Source organism: Nicotiana tabacum, chromosome 6, assembly GCF_000715075.1.
Source record: "Nicotiana tabacum cultivar K326 chromosome 6, ASM71507v2, whole genome shotgun sequence".
In the NCBI taxonomy this organism is placed as follows: domain Eukaryota; kingdom Viridiplantae; phylum Streptophyta; class Magnoliopsida; order Solanales; family Solanaceae; genus Nicotiana; species Nicotiana tabacum.
Genome location: NC_134085.1, coordinates 55,852,079 through 55,879,611, shown reverse-complemented (window position 1 = coordinate 55,879,611; position 27,533 = coordinate 55,852,079). Strand labels below are relative to the sequence as shown.

Sequence of the window (27,533 nt, the reverse complement as noted above, 5' to 3'; positions counted from 1 at the left end):
GACAAACAGAGTAGGAATTTTCTACTCCCTCTATTTCAATTTAGATGGGGTAATTTGACTTGGCACGGAGTTTAAAAGAAAAAATAGAGACTTTTAAAACGTGTGGTCTTAAAAGTTTAAGGGGTAAAAGTTTTATGGGGCCATGACATTTGTGTGGTTATAAAACCTTCTCATTAATGGTAAAATTGGTAAAATATAGGGTGTGTTTCGTATGAAGAAAAATATTTTTCGAAAAATATTTTCCAATTTTCTCATATTTGGTTGACTTAAATGTTTTGGAAAACATTTTCCTTATGAACTTATTTTCCTCCAATTGGAGGAAAAATGTTTTCCTTATCAATAGAAGGGAAAACATTTTCCAAAACTCCTTCTCAACATTCCCCACCCTCACTAACCCACCCCACCCCCTCTCCAAAAAATTATTTTTTTTACCTTAATTTTTTTTTTTTTGCAATTTTAAATTTCTGTTCCCGTCCCCCCTCCCCCCACCCTCCGGAATTTTTTTTTTAAATATATTTTTCAGTTTTAATTTTTTTATTTATCGATTTAAAGGTTCAAAATTTTACAAGTTCCAAAATTATGAGTTCGGAGGCTTATGTGTATGGAAGTTTATGAGTTTAGAAATTATAAAGTTTACAGGTTCGAAATTCCGTGGTTTTGAAAGTTTAGCGGTTCGAAAGTTTATGAAATTTGTGGTTTCGGAAGGTTGTTGGTTTTAAAGTTTATGGCTTCATGTTTATTATATCTAAATTATTTATGAATACTCTTGAGAAGTCATTTTCCTTAATTTGCGTACCAAACACCGGAAAATGAATAGGACTACTACTTGTTTTCCAAGAAAATATTTTCTTGGAAAACATTTCCGTTATACCAAACACACCCATAGAGTTTAAAGTTGAATTATTTCCAATTCTATAAATATGTCATTCTTTTTGTAACGGAATAATAAGGAAAGTGTGTCATCTAATTTGAAATAGAGAGAGTAATATTACCTCCTTTTAACACTCTTTTCTTTTAATTTTATTTGAAAATAGTATGATATCTTTATATTTTAGATTTTATTTTTTAATTTTTAACTTTTTTGTTTTACTTTTAATCGTGAAATCCTCTTACAATCATGAAAATCTCACATCACTCTTAATATCACAAGTTTTGTCAAGTCTTTTATTTTTATTTTTGAATTATGTGAAGTCAAACACTGTTATATAAAATGAAATGGAGGCTAAGATGACCTTGTTCAGTTATTGTGTATGATCCATTTGTGTTTAAGAAGTGTTTACCCGTAAAACGGTACAGTGATTTCTAGATAAATAAATTAATTTGATTCTGAAATAATAAAAAAATTGAATAAATATGTAATGCTTAGCCTTGATATGAAGACGAAAGGGTAGAAATAATAATTCTGGGAATGAGGTCTCCGGGCGCAATAATAATGAAACCAAGAAGTAAGAAGATAAAATTTTATAGAGCTTTAAATAAATTATAGCATAAGTTTTTTAGAAAATTCCTCCTTTTACAATTATAACAGAGCTGACTATTTATAGCCGCACCTAGGGAACAAGGTCCTAGGATCATGCCCTTCTTTAATATCAATTATAAGGGACATTGATGAAGGTGTAACGGTGAGCATATCTCTCTATAACGGGCAACACACTGAATGATGTGGTATAATCCCCATTAAATTCCAACGGGCGGAGGATATTTATTGCATCTTTACGAATGTCATTCTTTCTGGTGACAAACGAGATGATTGCCTTCGGTTCCAAGCGTCACTCTTTTAAGTGGCCACCTGGCATAGCATATTTTACCCTATACAGATAGTCCACATGCTTTCCGGTGACATAATTTTGCGTCACCGGGAAGTTAGTAGAAACACTCTTTTTGGCGGGAATTACTATAATTCCTTCTGAAAATCTTTTGACGGTTGATTAGACGCACGTCTATCTGTATTTAATACCTCAAACATGGGTCATCCCCCGATTCAATATAGTTTTTGCCGGTTATCTAGGTAATCATGGCCACAAATTTAGCTGCCTAAACCTTTTCTTATACGCATCAACCTTCTCCATTCATACTCTATAATTCTCCAAATTCTCTAAAACTCTCTTTATTCAACTCGCATCTTGTTCTTCAACAAAACTTTTCTTTCATCCATAACATATAATGGCTTCTTCTTCAAAGAACACCAGTTCTTCAAAGAACAAGAACAAAGCCGAGGATGTTGCTCCTCCAACAGTCGGTACCATCATCCCTAGAATTCTTGTTACAACAAAAGACATTAAAGAGAAATTCCCTTCAGCTAATTCTCGTACACAGACCGTTAGCCGGTATCCTTCTTCCATCCACCTTTCTAGCATTTCTGATATGAAGGAAGTTGTCGCTGCCAAGATTTGGACATTATTGCTCTTGATCTATCAGAGTGACCCTACCCAGGGAGGGTTTTAAATACTTCTACACGTATCCCTTTACTTTGAGAGCGTTTTTTTAGTAGAGAGCTTGACTCCGTTATTATGGAGTCCTGCCTCTGCTACCAGGTGTGTTTGAAACAAGTAAGTCCCTTTGTGTGGAGGCCGGTTGCTTGTCTTCAACGTTTGTGCCAAGATACGGGAGAGGAGCAAGCTTTAGCTCATATGATGAATCTCTATTCCCCCAAAATCTTCCATGGGGGAATGATAAATTTCAGCAAACGCGACCACCATGCTCTATTATCTAGCATGGATGATGACAACAACCGTCGGTGTATGAAACAGTTCGTTGCGGTTGCCACCAATGACATCATTTTGGCAACGGCTTCATCCTTTCCGGAATCATGGAATCGCATTCGTAAGATCCTTGTTTAATATTTCTTTCATTAGGAATTTTTCCATATACCTATTGATCCTCCTTTCTTCGTCTGTTTCAAAAACTCGATGGTTCTACCTAGGGTGGAAATCTTGGACCAACGGGTCCAAAAAATCCTGAACGCCACTACGCCCGAAACTCGCACGTGGAAAGAACTGGCCCTCAGATACGGGTGGAAGGCCAAAAATCATGGTAACTCCTACTTATGTCATTTTTGCTTTTCGAATGAGGAAATTGATTGATCCTTTCCCCCAGTCTCGGTTGTTATCCCCGAGGAGGATATTTTGGTTGATCCTACTGATACAACGAGGCTGCTTTAGGAGGGGTTTACTCGAACAGGTGTCTTCGGGCCTGCTTCAGGTACAATTATTTCTTCACGGAGTCCTCGGCCATAAAACAAACAACCAAAAAGAAAGCGTTCCTCCGTGGCCGGGGGAAAGAATAAGCGGCCAAAGAATGCCGCCCCCGAGTCATCTCCGGAAGTCGTGGTGACGAGCCCTTCGCTTGGGCCGGTCATAGACACCGTGATGATCGATGATGATTGAGAATCTAGTGATGAGGGAGTTTCTCTACATAGAAGACGATGATCCTTATCATCTCAACAGAATGCTCAACATGTTGAGTTAGTTACACTAACTGAGGACGATGTCTCGGCGCTTTGGGGGGAGCTTTAAATCGTGGAAAATGTCAACTCTTATTTCACGCTCCCAATCACTGTGCCTGGTACTGTGAGGCTGAGTACTGGGCCCATGCTGTCTTTGATTGATGAGAAATCAGCAACTAGCACTGTGTTCGCCGCAGCTGCTTCTCATCCTCCAACGCCATCAGCTTTATCAGCTTCTTCACTAACTCTTTCGCCAGCAATTGCTACATCATCTCCATCTGTCGCGTCTGCCCGAGAAGAAGATGTTACTCTTCCGACTTCCCGAGAAGAAGATGTTACTCTTCCCCAGTCCTAGTTTATGGGATTTTGGGGCAAAATTATGGTGCCCCCTCAGAAGATCCACAAAGGAGGAGGAACGTTACTCTCTCGGTCTCCACCGAATGCAATTTGCTCTCCCGGCCGGTGGAACTTGCTAACTATCTAAAGCTTTTGGCTTCAGAGAAAGACTGGGAAAAGATATAGGCTCTCTCGGGAGAGTGCTTGTTGAACAATGCCATGCATAATGCCGCAGTGGTACATTCTTTACTTCCTTTGCTATTTCTTCTATTTTTGCCTGAAAATATCCTGAATTTGCCCCTCTTATTTTGTAGGCCAACTTTCTTGCTTCCGAGGGCCTTCAAATGTTGATTTGGGAAAAGGAGGAACATACCTCCGAGTGGGATCAACTTTTGGTTGAGCGGGATCAAGTCGTTACTTGCCTCTCAAAATTGGAAATCAAAGCTACTGAGGTGGTAGTGTTAGAGGCTCGTTTACAGCAAAGTGAGCAAGAAGTGAAGGCCCTTAGCTAAGAGATTTCCCCATTGAGGGTTCAATTTGAAGAGGCTAAGGCCAAATGGTGTAACACCCCGTACATTCGGACTAGGTGTGGATATGTTAAATGGGTATTAATCTAATATTTTAGACATATGAAGTCCTAGCGGGATGAGTATGGGTGAAAATAGTTATTTTAGAATCAAGACGAAGAGTGAGGTGTACAAGATTCGAAAAAATCTACTAAGTTTACACGAGGACGTTGAGATGGATGTGCAGGCAAACTAGGATGGATAAGATTAGGAATGAAGATATTCGGGAGAAAGTGGTCGTGTCCTCGATGGATGACAAGATGCGAGAAGCTAGTCTTAGATGGTTCGGGCATGTGTGGAGGAGAAGTCCAAATGCCCCAGTAAGGAGATGTGAGCGGTTGGCTTTGACAAGTATAAGAATAGGTAGAGGGCGGCCCAAGAAGTATTGGGGAGAGTTGATCAGGTAGGACATGGCAAGACTTCAGATTTTCGAGGACATGGCCCTTGATTGGAAAGTGTGGAGGTCTAACATTAGGGTTGTAGGATAGGGGTAGCGGATCTCTTTGCTACTCCATACCGGGTGAGAGGATAGTCTGATAGGGTTGTGTCCTAGAGTGCTAGAGGTTATTGTTGTGTCCACACGTCTCTTTCACTTTTCATAGTACCGAGTCTTTCTTACGTGTTATTGTGATTATTTTTCATCTATTTTCTATAACTTTTAATTCTGTTATTATTTCTATGCTTTCTGTTATTGGTACTGATATAATGCCTTTTTTCTTCTTGAGCCGAGGGTCTATCGTAAACAGCCTCTCTACCCCTTGGGATATGGGTAAGGTCTGTGTACACTACACCCTCACCAGACCCCACTTGTGGGATTTTACTAGGTTGTTGTTGTTGTTGTTACACATAATACAGCAGATACTACATTATTACTCATAACAAAATAATCCATGTATTTTAATTAATTGCTTAAATAATTTATGTAGTAGGAGTATCATATAATTCTCACCTATTTAGACCATAAACTTAATGAACCCTAGAAGTATGTGATGTAACGACCCGTTCGGTCGTTTTGAGAGTTATAGCCCCGATCCCCTACTTACCGATTCCCCCGTATCTTTTTCTGCTTATGTGACTTGCCGGGAGATTTTGTTTTGTTTTTGGAGTGTTTTGGGATACTTAGTTCCTAAACGGAGGCTTAAGTCTTAGGATTTAGACCGTAGTCGGAATTGTGTGAAGACAACTCCGAAATGGAGTTTCGTTAGTTGCATTATCTTCGTTGGGTAATTTGGGACTTAGGGGCGTATCCGGATTGTACTTTGGAGGTTTGTAGCTGATTTATGCTTGAAATGGCGAAATTCAAATTTTTAGAGATTTTGATCGGTAGTGGACTTTTTGATATCAGGGTTGGAATATGATTCCGGAAGTTAGAGTAGGTCTGTAATGTTAAATATGACTTGTATGCAAAATTTGAGGTCAATCGGACGTGGTTTGATATGTTTCGGCGTCGGTTGTAGAAATTTGAAGTTTCAAGTTCATTAAATTTGAGTTGGAGGGTGATGCATAATTTTAGGTTGTTTGATATGATTTGAGGGCTCGACTAAGTTCGTATGGTATTTTAGGATTGGTTGGTATGTTTGGTTGAGGTCCCAGGGGCCTCAGGTGTGTTTTGGATGCCCAACGAGTCATTTTTGGACTTTGGAAGATAGCAGAGTTTCTGGTGTTTTGTTGCAGATTTTTCTTCATCGTGTTTGCGAGAGAGGTCTCGCGATCACGTAGGGAATCTGAGAGTCTAGCTGAAGTTTTTTCTTCGCGTTCGCGAAGAGGAGCCCGCGTTCACAAAGGTATGGTCAATGGAAGCATCGCGAACGCGAGGAGTGGAATGCGTTCACGTAGAGGAAAGTGGAGCAACTGGGACCCCAAGGAATTGTTCTACATGTTCGTGAAGCATCAGGAGATGGAAGGTACACGTTCGCGAGAGGTCCATCCCGATCGCGAAAGAGGAATTTCGGATCAACAAATATTTGTTCATCGCGTTCGCGAGAGTGATGCCGCGTTCACAAAGAAGGGAGCACCTGGGCAGATTTAAAATTTCAAAATCGAGGGTTTATGTCATTTTTTACCATTTGGACTTGAGAGCTCGGAATTAGGTATTTTTGGAGAGATTTTCACGTGGGTGTTTGGGGTAAGTGATTCTTACATAGTTTTGGTTACTTCCCATGATTATGTCTTTAATTTCATCAAATTAGTGATTTGGGGTGAAAAATTGAAAAAAATTTGAGAAACGTTCTTAGGCCGAATTTTGGGGTTTTGATCGAGATTTTGGTATTGAATTTGAGTAATTTTGGTACGAGTGAACTTGTAAGTGAATAGGTGTTCATATTTTGTGATTTTTACCCGATTTCAAGACGTGGGTCTGGGGAGGCTTTTTGGGCGATTTTCCAATTTTTTGCTTTACCTTTGATTTCATTAGCTAGATTAGTTCCTTGTAGTTATATTTATGTTATGTAATTAATTTTGGCTAGATTTGGTCCATTAGGAGTCGGATATTCATGGGAAAAACATTGTTACATATTGATTTGAGCTTGATTCGAGGTAAGTGGCTTGCCTAACCTTGTGTGGGGGAACTCTCCTTAGGATTTGGTACTGTTTTTGATATGTGAGCTCCGTGTACGTGAGGTGACGAGTACGTACACGGGCTAATTGTTGTAAAAAAATGATTTCTGCCAAGTAATAACCTGTTTTCTTCTTATTTGAGTTATACCAGCATGTGTAGTATCCTTGTTATCCTAGAATAGCATATTTACGTGCCTTAATTTCTTAACTGAACTTTGTGCAGTATGCTTAGTGGATTTCCTGCTTTTCCTTGACTTGTACTTAGTCTAAACTGCACATTTTCTTGTTGTAACTGTTATCCTATTGTTTGAGTTGCATATTTACTTTGGGACTACGGAACGGTATTCCGGGAGATCCCCATATTTTGCATATTTACTTTGGGACTACGGAACGATATTTCAGGAGATTCCACTGCATATTTACTTTGGGACTACGGAACAGTATTCCGGGAGATCCCCCTGCATATTTACGTTTGAGACTACGAGATGGTATCTCGAGAGATCCCCTGTTGTTATTTCTGTGTATTGAGTTGTTACCTTTCTATGATTTCATTCTTGTTAAGTTCCAGTCTTTATTTTACTGCAATATTTCATTCTGTCTTATTTTTATTATATATATATACCAGTAAGGCCCTGACCTGACCTTGTCACTACTATACCGAGGTTAGGCTTGACACTTACTGGGTATCGTTGTGGTTAGACGTGGGCATCGATCGGCTCAGTTTGGTTGTGAATATTATCGGTTTAGCATATCGGTTATCGGTTTATAAATCTCATAAACCGATAACCAAACCGATAAGATATCAGTTATCGGTTAATCGACTATCGATCATTATCGGTTCAATTATCGATTTACCCGACAAGATAAATCAATCTAGAGTTTAGCAAAAAAGAGAAGACAATTCACTCGAGTTAAGCAAAAAATAGAAGAATTTACATATAGTATACTACCTATTTCTGTGTTTTGTCCAGTGGCCACAACTGGAATAGTACTAATTCTTCAACAATAGTTGTCCAAATACTTAATAATAATACAAAGTAGTAGCAATTTCATCTTACAATTAACAAGTCCAAACATATAGTACTAACAGTCCAAGATAAACTGGATGTTGTTTGTCAAATGCTTAACCTGGAAAAAAAAATCATAGAACAAAACCTTGATTTGTGCATGGGCAATACTAACACAGAAATGAAAAATACCTAGAAAGCAAGAAAATGTTGCCCTGTTGTAAAAGCTCAGCGTACTGTACAGAAGAATAATGTTCAAAAATATACCCGAAAGTGACGAAGATTGTCGATTGATAATTGATAAGTGCGAAGAGAAATTGGTAGTAAGTATAGTCTGCACAACGTGAGCTCACAAAATTATGAAACGAAAATAAAAAATAAAGAATCATTAACAGTCAAAAATATCAATATGTAGATGAATTTTGTTATAGAAATTAAAAGCCTAATGTATAAGACTAAATACTTATGCTAGGAGTAACTAGTAAGGTCTATGAAGAATGAAGATGAAACAACTGAAGAGTGCGGCTGAGAAAAAATAGGAGAGAATAAACTGAAGCCCTAGCATATATATATATATACACACACACACACACACACACACACACACACACACACACACTTAAGGGTAACGTCGTAATTCTATTAATTCTTATTGGGTTATCGGTTAACCCATTAACAAAATTGACAAATCGAGGCCCGAGCCGATAACCCAATAGTGAACAAATTCTAAACCGTTACCGAACCGTTAATCCAATAACCTAATACCGATAACCCAATAAATAATTAATGGTTCGGGTTATCGATTTTATCCGATATATGTCCAGCCCTAGTTGTGGTGTACTCATGTCTCTCATGCACATGTTTATCGTGTGCAGATCCAGGTACCTCCTACCAGCCTCGAGTTTAGTTGCATGGTTGCTGCTGTTCAGAAGACTTCAAGGTGCATCTGCCGCATCCGCAGACCTCGGAGTCCCCCTTTATCCCCTTATGTCAATTTTTTCCTTATTTTTTAAGACACTAATGTATAGAACAATTAGAAATTCTTAGAAGCTTGTGACTTGCGGTGTTCCGGGTCTTGGGAAAGTTGTGTATATTTTAGGAGTTGATTATTGTATATGCCGGCCGACATTTCAAATATTTTATTTAAATTATCCGTTACTGTTAGTTGTTGATTTTTTTTCATGTTTTCATTTCATTTCCGCAAAGTGTTAGGCTTACCTAGTCGCAGAGACTAGGTGCCGCCACGACAATTCACGGAGGGGAAATTTGGGTCGTTTCAAGTATGTCAGTCAAACTACCAGCTATGTCGATTTATAAGTAGCTCATTACAAAAATTGACCAATTCCTAAAATATTGCTAATATTAGCCAAATATTACTAATATTAGCCAAATATTACTAATATTAGCCAATTAGCTATTTGTAGCAAAAAAATTAAATTTTTGCTTTATTTTGAGTGGGTGTTATGAGAATAGATTGGATACATCTTAAGGAGCTTGAATCTCAGTTTTGGGATAATTTGGTGAAGTTTTGAGGTGGTTTGAATTGAAAATTCAAAGTAAAAACTGAACATGAAAAAAAATTATATGTGTATCACACTTTGTGTCATTTGTGTATCATATATGTATCATATTTGTATCAATTGTGTATCACATGTATATCCATGTATACCTGTGTGTGAGATACATGTTTGATACATGTGCCGCAGAAGAATTTTTTGAACTCGATTTAATTGTGAATTTTGATACAAAACCAATCCAAATTACCTCCAATCTTCCTCAAATTTTGTATATTGACTTATCTATATATTTTCAATTAATTTCAACTATACCCATTGAAAAAGTTCTTTTTTTGCTTAGATTTTTGGAATAATGTATTTCTTTTGCATTTTATCACCTTATTGACTACCTCATCCATGAAATTTCATCTCCATCTTGCATCTAATGTTGTTAGTCACGCTTAAAATATAGAAGGTCATTTTTGCATTTGATTCTTTGAGAGAAAGAACCTTATTTATTTAGTTTTTCAATTTTTATATGTTTTTGACTAGTTTTGATAAGTTTATGACTAATGGCTAGAAGTTGGTAAATTGAGACTTATTTGGGACATTTGTGTAAGTTTCCCTTTATTTTTCTTTTTCCTTGCGGGAGGTCAATAAATTTCCACAGAAAAATTGTTTGGGGGATGACTCCTGAGGAAAAACTTGAGTATGTGGCTGTAGAGGACTTTAAGAAAAGTGTTCCTCAAAGTCAAAACAAGAATCTGAAAAGTAATAAATCTTTTGTGACTAGTTGTCATTTGTATGAGGTTTTAGGGGGGAAAGAACTAACGGCTATATCATTTTGGGAGAAAAAGACATAATGCAAATGGACATTATAACAGAAAAGTGATTGGAAATTTGAAAAATAATTCATAATTAGTTTCTTGGTTTACAAAGAATATGATTCCTTAATTTGAAATCGGGTTTTGGTCAGTGATGATAGTACTTAAGTTTAACCCCTTTAACATAATCCCCTCCTTTATTTCCCCGCTAAAAACTTATCCACACCGAGTGTTTACACCAAATATGATTAAGTTAACCAAAGACAAACTAGTCTATTAGAATTCTTATTTAATTAATCAGTAATTAAAAAAGTAAATCATACTAATGTTAGAAAGACGTCAGTGTTTCTTCATTCTTCTTTCATTCCTTTTTTCCGATCTTCTTCTAATGTATGCTTTAATTCTTAAATTCTACATCATCATTTTTTCATTTTCCGCGTCATTCCAAAACAACAACATAAACTATGATAAAGCTGTTAACATATAAGCCCTTCAGAATGTTGGCCTTCTCTGGATTAGTATTGCTATGAAGTTTAGTTGGTCAAGGACTGCAAGTGAATGAAACAAAATGAAAAATTACAGTCAAAATATGAAAATAATTTGAATTGGAGGAATACAACAATAACAATAACGACCCAGTATAATCCCACAAGTGGGGTCTGGGGAGGGTAATATGTACGCAGACCTTACCCCTACCCCGAAGGGTAGAGAGACTGTTTCCAGGAGATCCTCGGCTCAAAAAAAGCAACAGGAGCCGATATATTAGTACCATAAAAATGCATAATAAAATAACAACAATATAAGAGATATGAAATACAGAATACGAAATACGAAATACGAAATAGATGGCTGGTATAGTAAAACTAGCAGGTAAAGCCCTGCATCAATAGACGACCAATGACATTCTTAGTCTAACTCCTAACTGGCTAGTCTCACTCTATTGTGCTGTAGAAATATTCACAAGTTTCCCATAACCTACAACCTTAATGCTCGACCTCCATAATTCCCTATCAAGGGCCATGTCCTCAGTAATCATAAGTCGCGTCATGTCCTGTCTGATCACCTCTCCTCAATACTTCTTAGGTCGCCCTCTACCTCTCCGCGTGCCCACTACAGTCAGTCGCTCACACCTCCTCACCGGTGCATCAGTGCTCCTCCTCTGAATGTGCCCGAACCATCTGAGTCTTACTTCCCGCATCTTGTCCTCCATGGGGCCACGCCCACCTTCTCTCGAATATCTTCATTCCTAATCTTGAATTGGAGGAATACATGGTAATTAATTCCTAAAGTTAGAATGTACAAGATATATTTCAGAATATGGAGCGCGCTTTTGCGAAATTTTTCGGTATGTTAATCTTCAGATCTATTATATTGAGAATGTACAAAGATAAATATTTTTTGGTTAAATATTTATATTTTTCTTAAAATATTTATATCATTAATGATAATTACAGATAGTAGAAGGAAATTTTCATGTTGGACGGTTGGTAATGACCATTGGCCAGTGATGGCCTTAGGGTGGTATAAAATGTGCAAAAGAAAATATCGATATATTAAGTTAGGGTTAAGAGCATAGCAGAGATTTACAAGACTATTAAGTATTTTTAATATTATTTGTGCAAAACATATGATGGTTAACTATGGTTGGAATACTAATAATTGTAATTAAGTAAAGTGACATGTATCAACTGTTTATTCGATGGGTATAAACATCATTGCTTATGATTATATCTTTTGCATGTTAGTTTTTCTTTCAAGAGCTAACACATTTTAGAATTTGAATATATTTTTAATAATATTTAAGTAATTTAAACAAAAATTATAATTATTAATATGAGGTACACGCAACGTACAACAAAGAAAAGCATCGGACGTACTAGTTCGTCCATCTTAATACGCGTTGGACTTATCAGTTCACATAAATTCAATTATGTGTTTGAAAATATACCCCAAGTCCCAACTTCCAACACGGACACGGAAATCGACCTAATTTCTTTTAATTTAATAGAGGTTTTACTCAACCTATAACCTTGAGCAGTTCTTTTCTCTTAGCTGTCTTTTGGTTTAATAAAGAAACCTTCATCAACCATAACCCCTACATAAAACTCAATATTTTCCCGGTCTCCCTCCTTTCTAGAACTTTACTAACAAGAGGGGTTTTTATCCAACCATCCCCATGTTTTGATTGGTTTAACTCAAACTCTTTTTTTTTTTTTTTGGCAGTTTCATATCAGAAAGTGGTGGTTTTCAGGCTATTTGAGGAGGTTTTTGGGTTCCCACCCACGTTCTCTTGATTCTTATACCCTTTTTTTCTTGATAAAAATCAATTCTTTTCTTCTGGGTCTTCTTTCCCTCTCTAATTCTTTGTTCCAATTAGAGTTAATAAATTGCTAGAATATTCAAGATTCTGAATACCCATTTTCAAAGATGTTGAAAGTTGGGATATTTGTGGTTTGTTTATTGTATTTGAGTGAGGTGGAAGGTCTAGGAGTGAACTGGGGAACAATGGCAATGCACAAGTTGCCACCAAAAACAGTGGTGCAGCTGCTGAAGGACAATGGTATTGGGAAGGTGAAGCTGTTTGATGCAGATCAATCAACCATGAGTGCTCTTGCTGGTACTGATATTGAAGTTATGGTTGCCATTCCCAATGATCAGCTTTCTGCTATGAATGATTATGATCGAGCTAAAGATTGGGTCAGACGCAATGTCACCCGCTACAATTTCAAAGGAGGTGTCAATATCAAGTATGATTCATTACACCTTTCTTTTTTGTTCTTGATGTGTTTTATGATCTATACTGATGATCTGCACCACATTGAGCATTTGTTGAAGGAGTGGCTGGCTTCTCTTTTGCTCTTCCTGCTTATTAGTGTTGCTTGTACAGCAAATGTGGGATATGATTCCCTTTGCTCTAAATTGCTTCAAATGCTTTGTTGTTAGTTAGGAATATGTATTAAAGGAAATGACTTTGCAGATACACTTAGGCAGTAATGTGATAAAAGGATAAAGAATCTATTTCCCCTTACAAAGTCGGGTGAGCCTTGATGCAACAGTCGAGTTGCTCTTTTCTTGGCTCATAGGTCTGGGGTTTGAGGCGTCGGAACAACCTCTTTGTTCTCTCCGTAGGGGGGCGACCCCTGATGCAATAGTAGAGTTGCTACTTTTGTGACATATAGGTCAGGGGTTCGGGACATGGAGACAACCTCTTTGTAGAAATGCAAGCGGAAGGTGGCATATGATATACGTCCACCTTTCCCCTATGCCTGCACTAGCCACAAAGCATTTCTTTCGCGAGTTAAGTCCTTTTGAGTGCATATTCTCTTTTCCAAAATTTCCTAAAAAAGTTACTGCTTTTCCCTTTTGGAATGTAGTTATCCAAATGGGAGAACCATTGCTAGTATATGTTTCCTTTGGTAATCATTTTCAGTTCTTTTTTTTTCTTCTTCTTTATAGCTGCAAATAACCAACCTTTGTGTGGTCTATAGAACATGTTCCAGTGCGAGAACGTACAACTTCTGGTTCATCTTTAAGCAGAGGATCTTTTGTTTTAGGGAAAAAAAAGAAGTTAAGGAGGGTTATTGAAGAGCAGCAGTATGATTATTCTCTTATTTGCTATCATCATTTTGACTCTTCCTGTCTATTCTTTGTGTATTTACTTTATTTCAAACTGAAACGTCGGGTTTTACTTTGAAATTAAGCTAGTGTTTGGTTGAAGTTATGGTTAGCTTTTGGTTTCGAACCCTGCCATAGACAAAAGCCTGCTATTTAAGTGGATACGGGTAGAGGTGGGGCCCAGTTTCGAATTGTGCACCATTGGTTCTTGGGAATTTCTCAATTATCCGGAGAAAAAGAAAAGAAAAAATGAAAAAAGTAGTTATGATTAGCTTGATCCTTATCTTTTAGGAAACAAAGTGAAGGAAGATAGTGGGATATATTTCTCACAAAACATCTGCTTTCCTTATATTAAAAAAAGATAGTGAGATACATACATGAAATCCAATCACTTGGAAGTCTTATGGCTTTAAAATGGTAAATAAAGTGTCGGATAGTATGATCAAACAATACTGACTTTAAAAGCCAAACTATGCATCCAATTCTGTAGTAGGTATAACTCTTCAAACTGTACTTTAACTTCTTCCTTTATATGTGAGAATCCTTTGTCATCTGTATTCTGTACTGGATAGTTCTGTCATTCGAAATAATGAAATATTAGACCATATAGCACTAATAAATGGTCCTTCAAATTGAAGAGATCATTTCTTAGACACATTTGCGTTTGTATTGTGTAAAAGCATTTTATAGCTACTGTTTTTTTGTAATAGCTCTGCACCCACTTTTATCAATAAAATATTGCTGACAGTTCACAGCAGAAAAGTATGTAAGTGCATTTCAAACATTTATATAGTTCCATCTAGCTGATTTCTGTACAAAATTTATGTATCTTTATCTCTGCAGGTATGTTGCAGTGGGTAATGAGCCTTTCTTGACATCGTACAACAACTCCTTTATTAACACGACCTTCCCAGCACTTCAGAACATCCAAAATGCTCTAAATGAAGCAGGACTTGGGAACTCTATAAAAGCAACTGTACCTCTAAATGCCGATGTTTATTTCTCTCCAGAGAGCAATCCCGTGCCCTCTGCTGGGAGATTCCGACAGGACATTAATGATCTAATGACCCAGATGGTGCAGTTCATGAACCAGAACAACGCACCTTTCACAGTAAACATTTACCCCTTTCTGAGTCTTTATGCTAACGAGCATTTCCCTGTCGACTTTGCCTTCTTTGATGGAGCCAGTAGCCCCATTCTTGATAAAGGAGTCACATACACCAATGTATTTGATGCCAACTTTGATACCCTAGTTTCAGCTTTGAGGGCAGCAGGTGTTGGCAACATGACCATTCTTGTTGGGGAAGTTGGGTGGCCCACGGATGGTGACAAAAATGCCAATGTCAATCTTGCTTATCGGTTTTATAAGGGGCTGTTATCCAGGCTTGCAGCCAACACAGGAACGCCTCTTCGGCCTGGATATATTGAAGTTTACTTGTTTGGGCTTATCGACGAGGATGGTAAAAGTATTGCTCCTGGTAACTTTGAGCGCCACTGGGGAATCTTCCGGTATGATGGACAGCCAAAGTTTGCCATGGACCTTACAGGTCAGGGACAAGATAAGTTTCTGGTAGGTGCACAAAATGTGGAATATTTACCTAAGAAATGGTGCATGCTTAATCCGAATGCCAAGGATTTGAGCAAACTTGCAGATAACATCAACTATGCTTGCACATTCTCAGATTGCACGGCATTAGGATATGGTTCTTCGTGCAATGGTTTGGATGCAAATGGTAATGCATCATATGCATTTAATATGTATTACCAAGCTCAGAACCAAGGAGATTTCAGTTGTGGTTTTCAGGGTCTGGCAATGGTAACGGATCAGAATATATCTCAAGCAAACTGTAATTTCACCATCCAGATAGCTTATTCTTTCTCTCCAAAACTATTGCCAGGCCCAGGGGTCATCGCATTTCTTACTGCCTTCACATTTATTTTACTATAGATAGATTATATTTATGTAGATTATTTATTTGCGACAGTGATTGTATTCGACATTTCTGGGTACTAGCTGATGTTTTAATAAAAGTTCAGATTATCTTTTCAAGTACGGGTGTGTTTGGTACGAAGGAAAATATTTTCCGGAAAATATTTTTCAATCTTTTCATGTTTGATTGACTTAAATATTTTTGAAAACATCTTCCTCATAAACTCATTTTCTTCCAATTGGAGGAAAATATTTTCTTGAGAAGGGAAAATATTTTCCAAAATTATTTTTCAACCTTCCCCACCCTATTTCTCATTCCCACCAACTCACCCTCACACCCCCACCCCTACTCCCACCCCGCCCCACCCTCATCCCCACCCTACATAGAAATATTTTTAATACTACTTTCTTTTCATGTTATAGCTAGAGTATTTTTTTTCATTTCAACAAATGAGTATTATCTTTTAATGATATAAAAAAGTATATTTTTTCATTTTAATAAAAAAAATACTTTCTTTTCATGATGTAGAAAGAATATTTTCTTTTATTTCAATAAAATGATATAAAAATATTTTCTTTCATTTCAACAAAATAATGTAATAAAAAGTATTTTCTTTCACTTCAACAAAAAGATAAGAGTATTTTCTTTTTAGTTATGGAGCATAAATTTCAACGTTGTTTTTGTGTAAAAAAGTAAAGCAGCACATTAGTTCCTTTGAGTTTGAGTGAATTTTTAGAAGAATAATTAAATTCTTGAAAAAAATAGAGTCTTGAAACGTAGGGTATTTGGTGTGTGGTGGTGGTGGTGGTGGTGGTGGTGGTGGGGGGGGGGGGGGGCACAGGAAATATATGGACTTGGGGGAAAGGGGTGAGGAGAGTAGTATTAAAAAATATTTTCCTACAAAATATTTTGTACTATCTAACTAAACATTAGAAAAAATTTTCACTCTCCAACCAAACAAGAGAAAATAAGTGATAATATAGCTCATTTTCCATGAAAACAATTTTTAAGAAAATATGTTCCATGGAAAGCATTTTTCTTCATACCAAACACATCCTACTGATGTTTTAGCACACGAAACATGGGGACTTGGAGGAAGGGTGTGAGGAGAGTAGCATAAAAAAATATTTTCTTAAAAAATATTTTGTACTATCTAACCAAACATTAGAAAATATTTTTTGAATTTTTTTTCTCATTCTCCAACCAAACAAGGGAAAATAAGTGATAATATTGATCATTTTCCATGGAAAATATTTTCCTTCGTACTAAACATACCCTACTAATGTTTTCGTTTCAATTTTTGGTTTCAACCTTTGATGGATCATCATCTTGAAGTCCTCTTTTACCGTGTACTTTTTAGTTATTGGGGAAACTTCTGCTGTAGAAACATGTTAATAAGTTTGAGAATATTTTTGCATTGTCCTGGCATTCATGTGGAAATTACTTTACAGGGACAGTAGAAGACACAAAAAGAAAGAAGTAACTAAGGGAGGTATAGACAGATCCTTTTTCTTTTCATTAACCATTCGGTTATTTGAAATTTACTGCCTAATCTTGATTTGGAGCCGCTTAGGTCCCTCCATCTTTCAAAATGTTAAAGATTACATGTTATTTCACCCAAAAAATAGGTAAGGTATCTCTCTGAAAATTGCAAAAACAAAAAATGTCACAGGACTTGATTTCACTTTCCCCTTTACTCAACTATAAAAGATATTCCACATGTGATTAGCAGATAGTCCATATTAATAGGCTCATGGTAAAGATGATTTTGCTAGACTCTTACTGAAGAAAGAGAGCCTATCCAATTTTATGCCATGTATTTCTGATTTCAGATGTTGATAATGACACTGGAAAAGTTTGACTTCAATTTTGATAATGATCGTGTTGCCACATTTTAGAATTCGTGAAGTATTGTTGGGTCAAATTGTAACCACCTAACTAATTTTTTGATTTTAGAACCACATCCCCTATTTGAGATATCCCGTAAGTTCATTTGGTACTTTATGATTTGCGGTTAGAGATAGTTTACTTATTGGGAGGGTCAGGAGTGATTTACAACACTTAGTTCCTAACTTGATGCTTTAAGTTAAGAGAGTCAACCAATGTTAATATTTTGGGGAAACAAGCTCAGATTGGTGATTTGATAGTTCTGATAGGCCCGTATGATAATTTCGGACTTGTACATATATTCAGTTGAGCAGCCAAGTGTTTAGGTGCAATTCAAACGTATTTTCTGAAAGTTAAAACTTGAAGAACTGAAGAGAATTCATAGTTTGGTTTGGACCTTGATTCTAGTTATAATATTTTTGTATGTGTTTGGCGCACTTGAACAAGTTCATATAAGGTACATGGACTAGTCCGAATGGCGATAGAGGTCCCCGGTTGCTCGGGTGAGTTTCGGAGAGCTTGGAGGAAGTTTGAAAGCGATAAATCATCAACCAGCTGCATCAAATGTGTTGTCTGGTCCGGATCGCGTTGCGAGAGGTGGAAGACAACGACCTAGAAGGGATGTGATGGGGCTTGCATCACGAGGACCCTCGATGTCCAGCTTCAGTTGATGAAATTTTAGTGTTTGCATATTTAACTCCCAATTTGTACATAGATTTTATTTTATTATTTTGTGAGCTAGTACACACGAATTTGAGAGATTTTTTGAAGGAGATTTCATCTACATCATTGGGGGTAAGAAATTCTAACATAGATATGTAATTGCTTCTTGGATCTATCATTATTTTACCTCTATATCAAGGAATCTAAAAGAAAAAAAGAGAGTTTTTACTTGAAAATTAAGAAAGTAGTTTAGGGGGTTTGAATACCGATTTGAACTCAGATTTAGAAACTAATTACATATTTAGATTCATGAAGTTATGAATCAATAGGATCTGACTTTTGTTGTGGATTTTGACCACATATTCATTTTTAAGATTTTGATAAAGCTTGGAATTTTTTCATTTGGAGTTGATTCCCATTGATCGAAAAACAAAGTTGACTCCTGTAGCGTTATTTGATCCCATTGAGTATTCTTGGCTAGATTTTGAATGTTTCAAGACCGGGAGTAGATAGAAAGGCATTTTAAAAGGTTGAAGCCTACTTCACATAAAGCAAGTATCTTGGCTAACCTCGACTTGGGGGAATTTTCTTACAGTGGACTTATGTGCTACATGGTACATGTTTGGGGTGGCATATATACGAGGTAACAAGCGTATATGTGGGTGTAATGGTTTATCCATGCCCGAGGTAGCTCCTTAGGCCTTTTTATGCCTTGATTGGTTATATGCCTTTACTTATTGCATGTTTCATTACTCATGATGGAGTACTGTTATAGACATCCTTCACATGCTAGTTTAACATTTTGAATTTCATATACTTGTATTACATGGTAAAATTGCATAATCATATATTGTTCCTTATATGCACCATACTGGCATATAGATCTAGCTCTCATTATTCATCTTGGGCATGCAGAATCACATCCTATTTTGAGGCATCTATTTAGGCATGTGGATTTACGTTTCTATTTTGAGGTGTCTATTATGACATATGTATTTACGTTTTTGTGACATGTGGATATGGATCCATCCCTCTAAAGTCACTAAATACTAGAATCTCACCGATACTGTGTGGAGCCTTGTGGACACATAGATATGTGTCATTTTTGGTATAAAGTTAGAGTCTTTATCATGCATATACATTGTAGGCTATTATTGATGCATCCCTTGTGAATGCTACTTAATGCATATTCCTTTATATGCTGTTATGATGCTCTAATATATGATATTGATCACGACACCTGAAGGAACAAGTATAATATCTCATGCTTTGATTGTGCTTAGTAGATATGTTGTTCGTTGATGTTTTGTCTATGATTACCTATATAAACTGCACAAGTTTACAAAAAGTGACTATTCTTGTTAAAAACTCAGCACTACTTTATTAGGGTTAGACTTGATACTTACTGAGTACACGATATCCTTTGTACTTATACTACACTTCTGTATATGCTTTGTAAATACTGATCCAGATACTAGCAGGATCCAAGGGAGAGCTCAATAGCTGATTACCTTTGGAGAGTCAAGGTGGAGCTGTATTATCTGTCCGCAACACCTTAGAGTCACTTTCGTTTATTAATTATTTTTATCTTATTCAGACGATGATGTATTATAGAGATTTATATGTTTTTACTCTTAGCACTCATGATATTATGACACCTATTCCTCGGGGTTATTATGTTTTATTCCATACTTATTATATCAGATTCAGACTTACATTATGATATTAGATCTGCTTATCTTAGCTTTTATGATGTTATCTAGGTTTTGTGTTAGCTAGTTCACCTAGTGGGTTAGGTTATATGCCATTATGATCCTGGTGGGATTTGAGTCTAAAAGGTTGATATTAGAGCCTAGTTATTATAGGTATCACAAGTTATGAGCATGCCTAGTAGAGTTTCGCAGATGACATTTAGGAAACGTTTCTTTTTTTTATTCCTTATCGTGCTATCTGTTTAGTCCTGAAGTTTGAATCTTTACTGTTTTATTCTTTCACATATTATGATGACACATGCATTGACAGTTTCTAAGCAGGAGCCAGTGCCCGTGGTTGCACCCGCTATCCGAGGTAGAGTTAGAGGGCCCGTTGGATAGCCAGTGCTATCAGACTAGGGCATGCACCGTAGCACATGTGAGAGGTGGAGCACCCGCAGGTGTTTGTGATCGTACTAGAGCTATTTTAGATAAGCCCCATATTTCTCTAGAGGTAGACCAGGTCCTAGATCAGATTGTTCCATTGGGTCCAACACAAGTTTCTGAGGGCTTCATTGCTACTCTAGTGTTTTAGGAGCCTATGATCCAAGTTTTGTGTTTCTTTGAGGGTATGTCACATGGGAGATGATTCTTGTGGTCCCAACTACTTCCTAGGTTGAAGGGGGAGCCTAGAACCCAACTACTTATATCGTAGAGCATGTCACTACTATGTTTTTTACTTTAGGAGTTCCACCAATTGGCGTAATTTATCCCATTACTACAGTTTGACCAGAGGTTAGGCCCTCGTGTTTGTTGAGGAGCAGAAAATGATGGATCCATTTCAAAAGTTAGATCTTTCATGTTTTGATGGTGATCATATAACTGATGCTTGGGATTTCTTAGAAAAGTGCCATGAGATTTTGCGTAATTTGGGCTTTATAGAATCAAGTGGAGTTCATTTCACTACTATTTAGTTGAGAGGACCGGCCAAGAGGTGGTGGCAGATAGGCCAGCATGGTCACTTCTACTCAATTGGACTCAATATTTGACTCTCTTCTTGGAGAAGTTCATCTTACTCACTAAGAGGGATGACTTACGTGGTCGGTTTGAACATCTGTCCCTAGGATCCTGTCAGTCATAAAGTATAAGATATGATTTATTAAGTAATCTTGCGATGCAGTTTTTCTGATCCACATCGAGACTAAAGAGGTCATGAGATTCATTGATGGGCTTAATTATTAATCTTAGTATTGCGAGAGACTGAGAAAGGGACTACCTTTGGTCAAGCCATGGAGATAACATAGATGATTAAGCGTATACCGAGGCAAGGTAGAGAGGACCAAGAGGCTAAGAAGTCTCACAATACTGGTATAGTTAGGAGTGCGGAGTATAAAGGCAAGGGTTCTTATGAGAGAGATCATTCTAGTAGACCAGTTCATTCATCATTTCAGACTCTCGTGATGCTCCTGTCAGCCATGGTTCATATGTTACTCATTCAGGAAAATTGCTCTATAGTACGTCTCTAAGGCATGGTTCTTTCAGTGGTTATTCTGGTCGCCAAGGGAAGACTTATAGCCTATTTGGCCAAGCTTCTTCCCAAGCCAAAAGTGCTTTTTTATATTTAAAAAGTGCTTTTTCCTTAATTTGAGGTGTTTGACCAAGTTTTTTTTAGGGAAAAAAGTGCTTTTGGCTAGAAGTAGACGCAGTTTTGAAGAAGTAGAAAAAAATAACTTCTCCCCAGAAGCAAAAGCAGTTTTGATTTTTCTTCCTACCAAAAATACTCATTGCAAAATATTATATACACCAGAATAACATTACTTAGTTTAAAGTATTAAGTAATATAAAATGACTTTTGGGATGAACTTTCATATTTAGTAAATGATTTATTGATATATTTAAATTATCTTGAAAGAATAAAGTACTTTTCAATTTTATTTTTATATTTTACTTGAATAAAATTAAAAACTTAATTATTATCTTTAATACTCCCTCCGTTTCAATTTATGTGAACCTATTTCCTTTTTGGTCCGTTCCAAAAAGAATGACCCCTTTCTAAATTTGGAAATAATTTAGCTTAAACTTACAATTCTACCCTTAATGAGAAGCTTTTATAACCACACAAATACTCAAGGCTCCTTTTTTACTTGTTTAGGACCACAAATTTCAAAAGTCTTTATTTTTTCTTAAACTTTGTGCCCAGTCAAACAGGTTCACATAAATTGTAATGGAGGGAGTAATAAATATTTATAATTATTTATCTACTTATATAATATTAACTACTAGGCAAATCTCTTTATGTCCTTATTTGTAGTTTGACATTTAAAAGCACTTTTTGAAAAGCTTGGTCAAACACAAATTATTGTTCAAAAGTATTTTTCAAAATCATTAGCCAAACACAAACTAATTTCTCCAAAAGTACTTTTTCAAAAAGCACTTTTCAAAAAGGCGCTTCTCAAAATAAGCTAATTTTTTCAGCTTGGCCAAACATGCTATTAGTCCTAGTAGCTTATTTTATCTAGGGGTTATTTTGAGTGTAAAGACTTGGAGCACGTTAAGAAGAATTTCACTTGATTGTAGAGTAGTATGCCTTATCAGGGTACTCAAGTTTATGATTCCAACTCCAATTTCTACACGGCCTACTCTGCTAACTAGAGTTGGAAGCCAGGTGGTAGAGTTGCGGTAGAGGTGGAGGAAACTTAGGTGGAGGTCAGGCTCGTTGCTAATTCTTTTTAGGGTAGGAATGAGGCAGTGGAATTTGATGCAGTCATTACAGGTACTATTTCAATCTGTCATAGTGATGATTCAGCGTTATTTGATCTGAATTCTACATATTTGGCATATTTGGCTTTTATTCCGAATACTAGTGCATTGATTCCCTCCATAAATTCAGTGTCAGTGGTGAGAGGTTTTTTTAGATATGTTTTCTACGGATCTATCGGGTATACCATTGGATATGGATATTGATTGGTATCAGGCACTCAGCCTATATCTCACTATATTGTATGGCTCCACCTGAGTTGAAAGAGTTGAAGGAGCAATTTCAAGATTTGTTTGATAAGGGACTTATTAGATCAAGTGTTTTTTCTTGGGGGCACCAATATTATTTGTAACGAAGAGGAATGGTACTATAATGATGTGCATTGGTTATAGGCAGTTGAATAAAGTTACCGTCAAGAGCAAGTATTCATTACCTCATATTCATAATTTGTTTGATCAACTTCAAGGTGTTAGGATGTTCTCTAATATTGATTTTAGATCGAATTATCATCAGGTTAATATTAGGGTTTCAAATATTCCTAAGTCATTAGAACTCGTTATGGTCATTATGAGTTCTTGGTGGTGTCATTTGGATGGACTAATGCCCTTGCATCATTCATGGACTTGATGAATATGTTATTCTAGCCTTATTTAGATTTTTTTGTTATTGCGTTCATTAATGATATCTTGATTTACTCCATAACAGGGAGGAGCATGATCATTATTTAAGGATTGTGTTTCAAATTTTGAGAAAATAGAATCTTTATGTTATGTTCTTGAAGTGTGAGTTTTGGATAGACTCAAGCATTCTTAGGCCACGTGGTATCTAGTGATGGTATTAAGGTTGATCCTAAGAAGAAAAGACTGTTTAGAATTGACCTAGACCCGCTACAACTACCGAGATTTGAAATTTCTTGGATTTGGCAGGCAATTGCCACCGTTTTGGTGAGGGATTATCATCCATAACAGCTCAATTACCTAAGTTGACTCAGAAAGGTGTTCCTTTTAGATAGTCTGATGAATTTAAGGAGATAGTTCAAGAATGATTTGACTACAACCCAAGTGTTGGCATTGTTCACAGGTTCAGGGTATTACATAGTGTACTGTGATGCTTCATGCATTGGTTTTGGTGGTGTACCGATACAGGATGGTAGAGTGATTGCTTATGTGTCATGACAGTTGAAGATTCATGAGAAGAACTATCCAGTTCATGATATAGAGTTGGCAGCCATTGTTCACGCATTGAAGATTTTGAGGCATTACCTGTACGGTGTGGCATGTGGGGTGTTCACGGATCATCATAATCTCCAACACTTGTTCAAGCAGAAGAATTTGAATTTGAGATAGTGAAAATTATTTGAGTTTCTTAAGGATTATGATATCACTATCTTGTATCATCCGAGTAACGCAAATATGATGGCATATGCCTTGAGTAGAAAAGCGGTGAGTGTTGGCAGTTTGACATGCATGTGACGACCCAACCGGTTTTTTTGAGTCCTAATATTTTATTTTGTGATTTCAGACCTTGATTAGGTTACATTGATGTTCTATGACTTGCATGTATGGTTGGCTTGAGTTCTGAGAGGTTCGAGAGTAATTCGGAACACTTAGTTCCTAACTAGAGCCCTTAAGTTGAAAGAGTTAACCAAAGTCAACATTTTAGGTAAATGGACTCAAATCAGGATTTGAAGGTTCCAATAGGTTTGTATGATGATTATGAATTTCTACATATATATGGTTCGGGTCTCGGGTAACTCAGGTTGATTCGACATGTTAAGTTGAAAGTTAGCGATTTGAAGAACTTAATAGTTAACTTTAATCCAATTTTGACTTATGTTATTGCACTTCAATTCATATTTTGAGCTTTTAGATAGGTCTGTACATGTTATTTGGGCTTGTTGGAATGGTTTGGGGTGACCTGAGGGGCTCAGGTATGATTCAGACATATCTTGCAAAAACATGGTACTTGAGAAACTTAAGAAAGTTCATATTGTTAGTTTGACAATTGATTCTTACGTGTGATGTTGTTGAACGTGTTTTGAGCCCTTCAACACATTCGTATAGGTTATACATACTAGTTGGGATGTTTAAGAGGGATCCTGGGCTGCTCGTGTGGGATCCTGGCATGTTTGGGATTGGTTTTAAGCAAAACCAGCAAACCAGCAACTTGCAACAAAGATACCTCGTATAGTACCACGTGTGTCACGAGCTGTTAGGCCAAAAGTTCAGTAGTTTTTGACTTTTGCTATAAACAATCTCATTTTGTACTTGGACTTTATTATCATTTTGGGAGCTATGGAGCTCTAATTGAGGCGCTTTTTACCTATCATGATGGGGTAAGTGATTTCACTCAAATCTATGATTATAGCATGAATCTATTATTGATTTTGGCTCTGACTCACAAGAATCTTAAGGAAGAAAGTAGGGTTTTGGTTTGAAAGATGAAAAGTATATATTAAGGTTTTAAGTGCCAATTTGGACTTGGATTTGTAGCTAATAAGATATTTGGACTCATGAGGTTATGAGTCGACGAAATCTGACCCTGGATTCGGGTTTGCCCATGTGGGTCTGGATTGACTTTTGTTGGCTTTTTAGAATTTCTTCAAAGATTAAAACTTTATAGATTGAGATTGCTTCCTTTAGCATTGTTTGACTTTCATAAATGATATTTGGCTAGGTTTTGATTAATTGGAGGTCAAGAATTAAGGAAAAAGCGTAACTTGAGGTTGAAGACTAACCCGAAGAAGGTAAATGTCTTGCTTAACCTCGACTTGAGGGAATAGTTTCTAAAAAGTAAATATATGATAAATGCTATGCATTTGAGGGTGACCTATATTTGATGTGATGAGTGTATATGCTACTGATGCCTCTATTACATGCATTTCATTTAATAGGCAAGATAAAATGATTCATGTTTAAATCTCTATTTTGTCGTACACATTCTTACGGTACCATATCTCTTTCCATTGCCTTGTTATGTATATGCATGAGCTATACATGAATAGGTGTTAGCGGATCATTGGATACTTGTCGAGCGTCAGATGTAATAATAGGAAATTTTAAACATACTTATTAAATTATGAGTTTCAAAATTTATTTAAATAGTTAGTAGGCCTAATTTACTATTATACATATTAAAATGGATAATGAAATAACTGGGATAATAAATAATGATAAAGAAATGGGCTAGACCCATAAATATATTTTTCCTAATGGCCCAAGTCCAAAGGCCTAAGGAATTGTAATTGAATATTGCATTTAGATTAAAATGTTCGGATATATTTTTATTATGGTGTAAAATATTAAAATTTAGCTTAATATTTCCCCGTGGTGATGGGGTTACACCAGGGATCGGCTCTTAGCATTTTTATTTTCCTTGGCGATGGATGTACTGTCGGGTCACATCCAAGGGGAGGTGCCTTGGTGCATGCTATTTGCCTATGATATAGTATTGATTGACGAGATGCGTAGTGGAGTTAACACGAAGTTGGAGGTTTGGAGACAGACCTTGGAGTCTAAAAGTTTCAAACTGAGGACAGAATACTTGGAGTGCAAATTCAGTGACGGGACCCATAATACAGACGTAGAGGTTAAGCTTGAAGCTCAAGTTATCCCCAAGAGAGCGAGTTTTAAGTATCTCGGGTCTATTATTCAGAGTAACAGGGAGATTGACGAAGATGTCGCATATCGCATCGGAGTGGGATAGATGAAGTGGAGGCTCGCTTCGGGTGTTTTGTGTGATAGGAATGTGCCGCTAAGACTTAAGGCTAAGTTTTATCGAGTGGTGGTTCGACCTTCTATGTTGTATGGGGTTGAGTGTTGGCAAGTCAAGAACTTCCACGTGCAGAAGATGTGAGTAGCAGAGATGAGGATGTTGAGATGGATATGTGGGTGTACCAGGAGAGATAGGATTAAGAATGAAGCTATCCAGGATAGAGTGGGAGTATCCTCCGTGGAGGCCAAGATGCGGGAGTCAAGGCTGAGATGATTCGGACATGTTAAGAGAAGAAGCATTGATGCTCCTGTCAGGAGGTATGAGAGGTTGGCCATGGAGAGTTTGAGAAGATGTTGAGGTAGGCCTAATAAGTACTGGGGAGAGGTGATTAGGCAGGATATGGCACTGCTTCAACTCACTGAGGACATGACCCTTGATAGGAGGGTGTGGAGGTCGAGGATTAAGGTAGAAGGTTAGTAGGTAGTTTGTAGTTGTTCACCGATAGTCTTAGTAGCATGCATGTCTTTTCATATGCTTAGATTTTTTATTACGTTATGTGGTTTTGTTCACCTCAAGTATTGTATTCTCTATTGCTATTATTTGGTACTACTTATCCTTTATCTCTCCCTTTTCTTTTCTCTTACATCTTTCTTCCTTCCTTGCTTTCCTCTTCCTCTTCTTGCCCTTCCTGAGCCGAGGGTCTATTGGAAATAGCCTCTCTACCTGCATTAGGTAGGGGTAAGGTCTGCGTACAGACTACCTTCCCCAAACCCCTCCTATTGGGATCAAACTAGATTTGTTGTTGTTTTTGTTGTTAGCTTAAGCTTGAAACTTAGTGAGATTGAGATTTGACCCTGACTAGTATAATTGATATTGTTAATTAATATTTTACATAAATTGAAGCTATTTGATTGTTCTAGAGGTTTCAAAGTTTGGGAACTTGTCATTAGCAAGCAAAGTGAGGCTATAAGCTTCGGTACTTACTTTTTAAAGCCTATTTTTAAAACATGATTTCTCTTCCTAGTCCATGTTTTGGGACTAAGC

The 27,533-nt window shown here is 36.9% G+C and overlaps 1 protein-coding gene across 1 annotated transcript; it reads left to right on the top strand.

Moving 5' to 3' along the window:
- The first annotated feature begins 12,256 nt into the window (after window positions 1-12,256).
- On the top strand, window positions 12,257-15,895 carry LOC107828579 (glucan endo-1,3-beta-glucosidase 8). The gene is made up of 2 exons (XM_016655921.2): window positions 12,257-12,977; window positions 14,689-15,895. Exons 1-2 carry the CDS (start codon window positions 12,658-12,660, stop codon window positions 15,791-15,793), a joined length of 1,425 nt encoding a protein of 474 aa, XP_016511407.1. The 5' UTR covers window positions 12,257-12,657; the 3' UTR covers window positions 15,794-15,895.
- The last annotated feature ends 11,638 nt before the right edge of the window (window positions 15,896-27,533 follow it).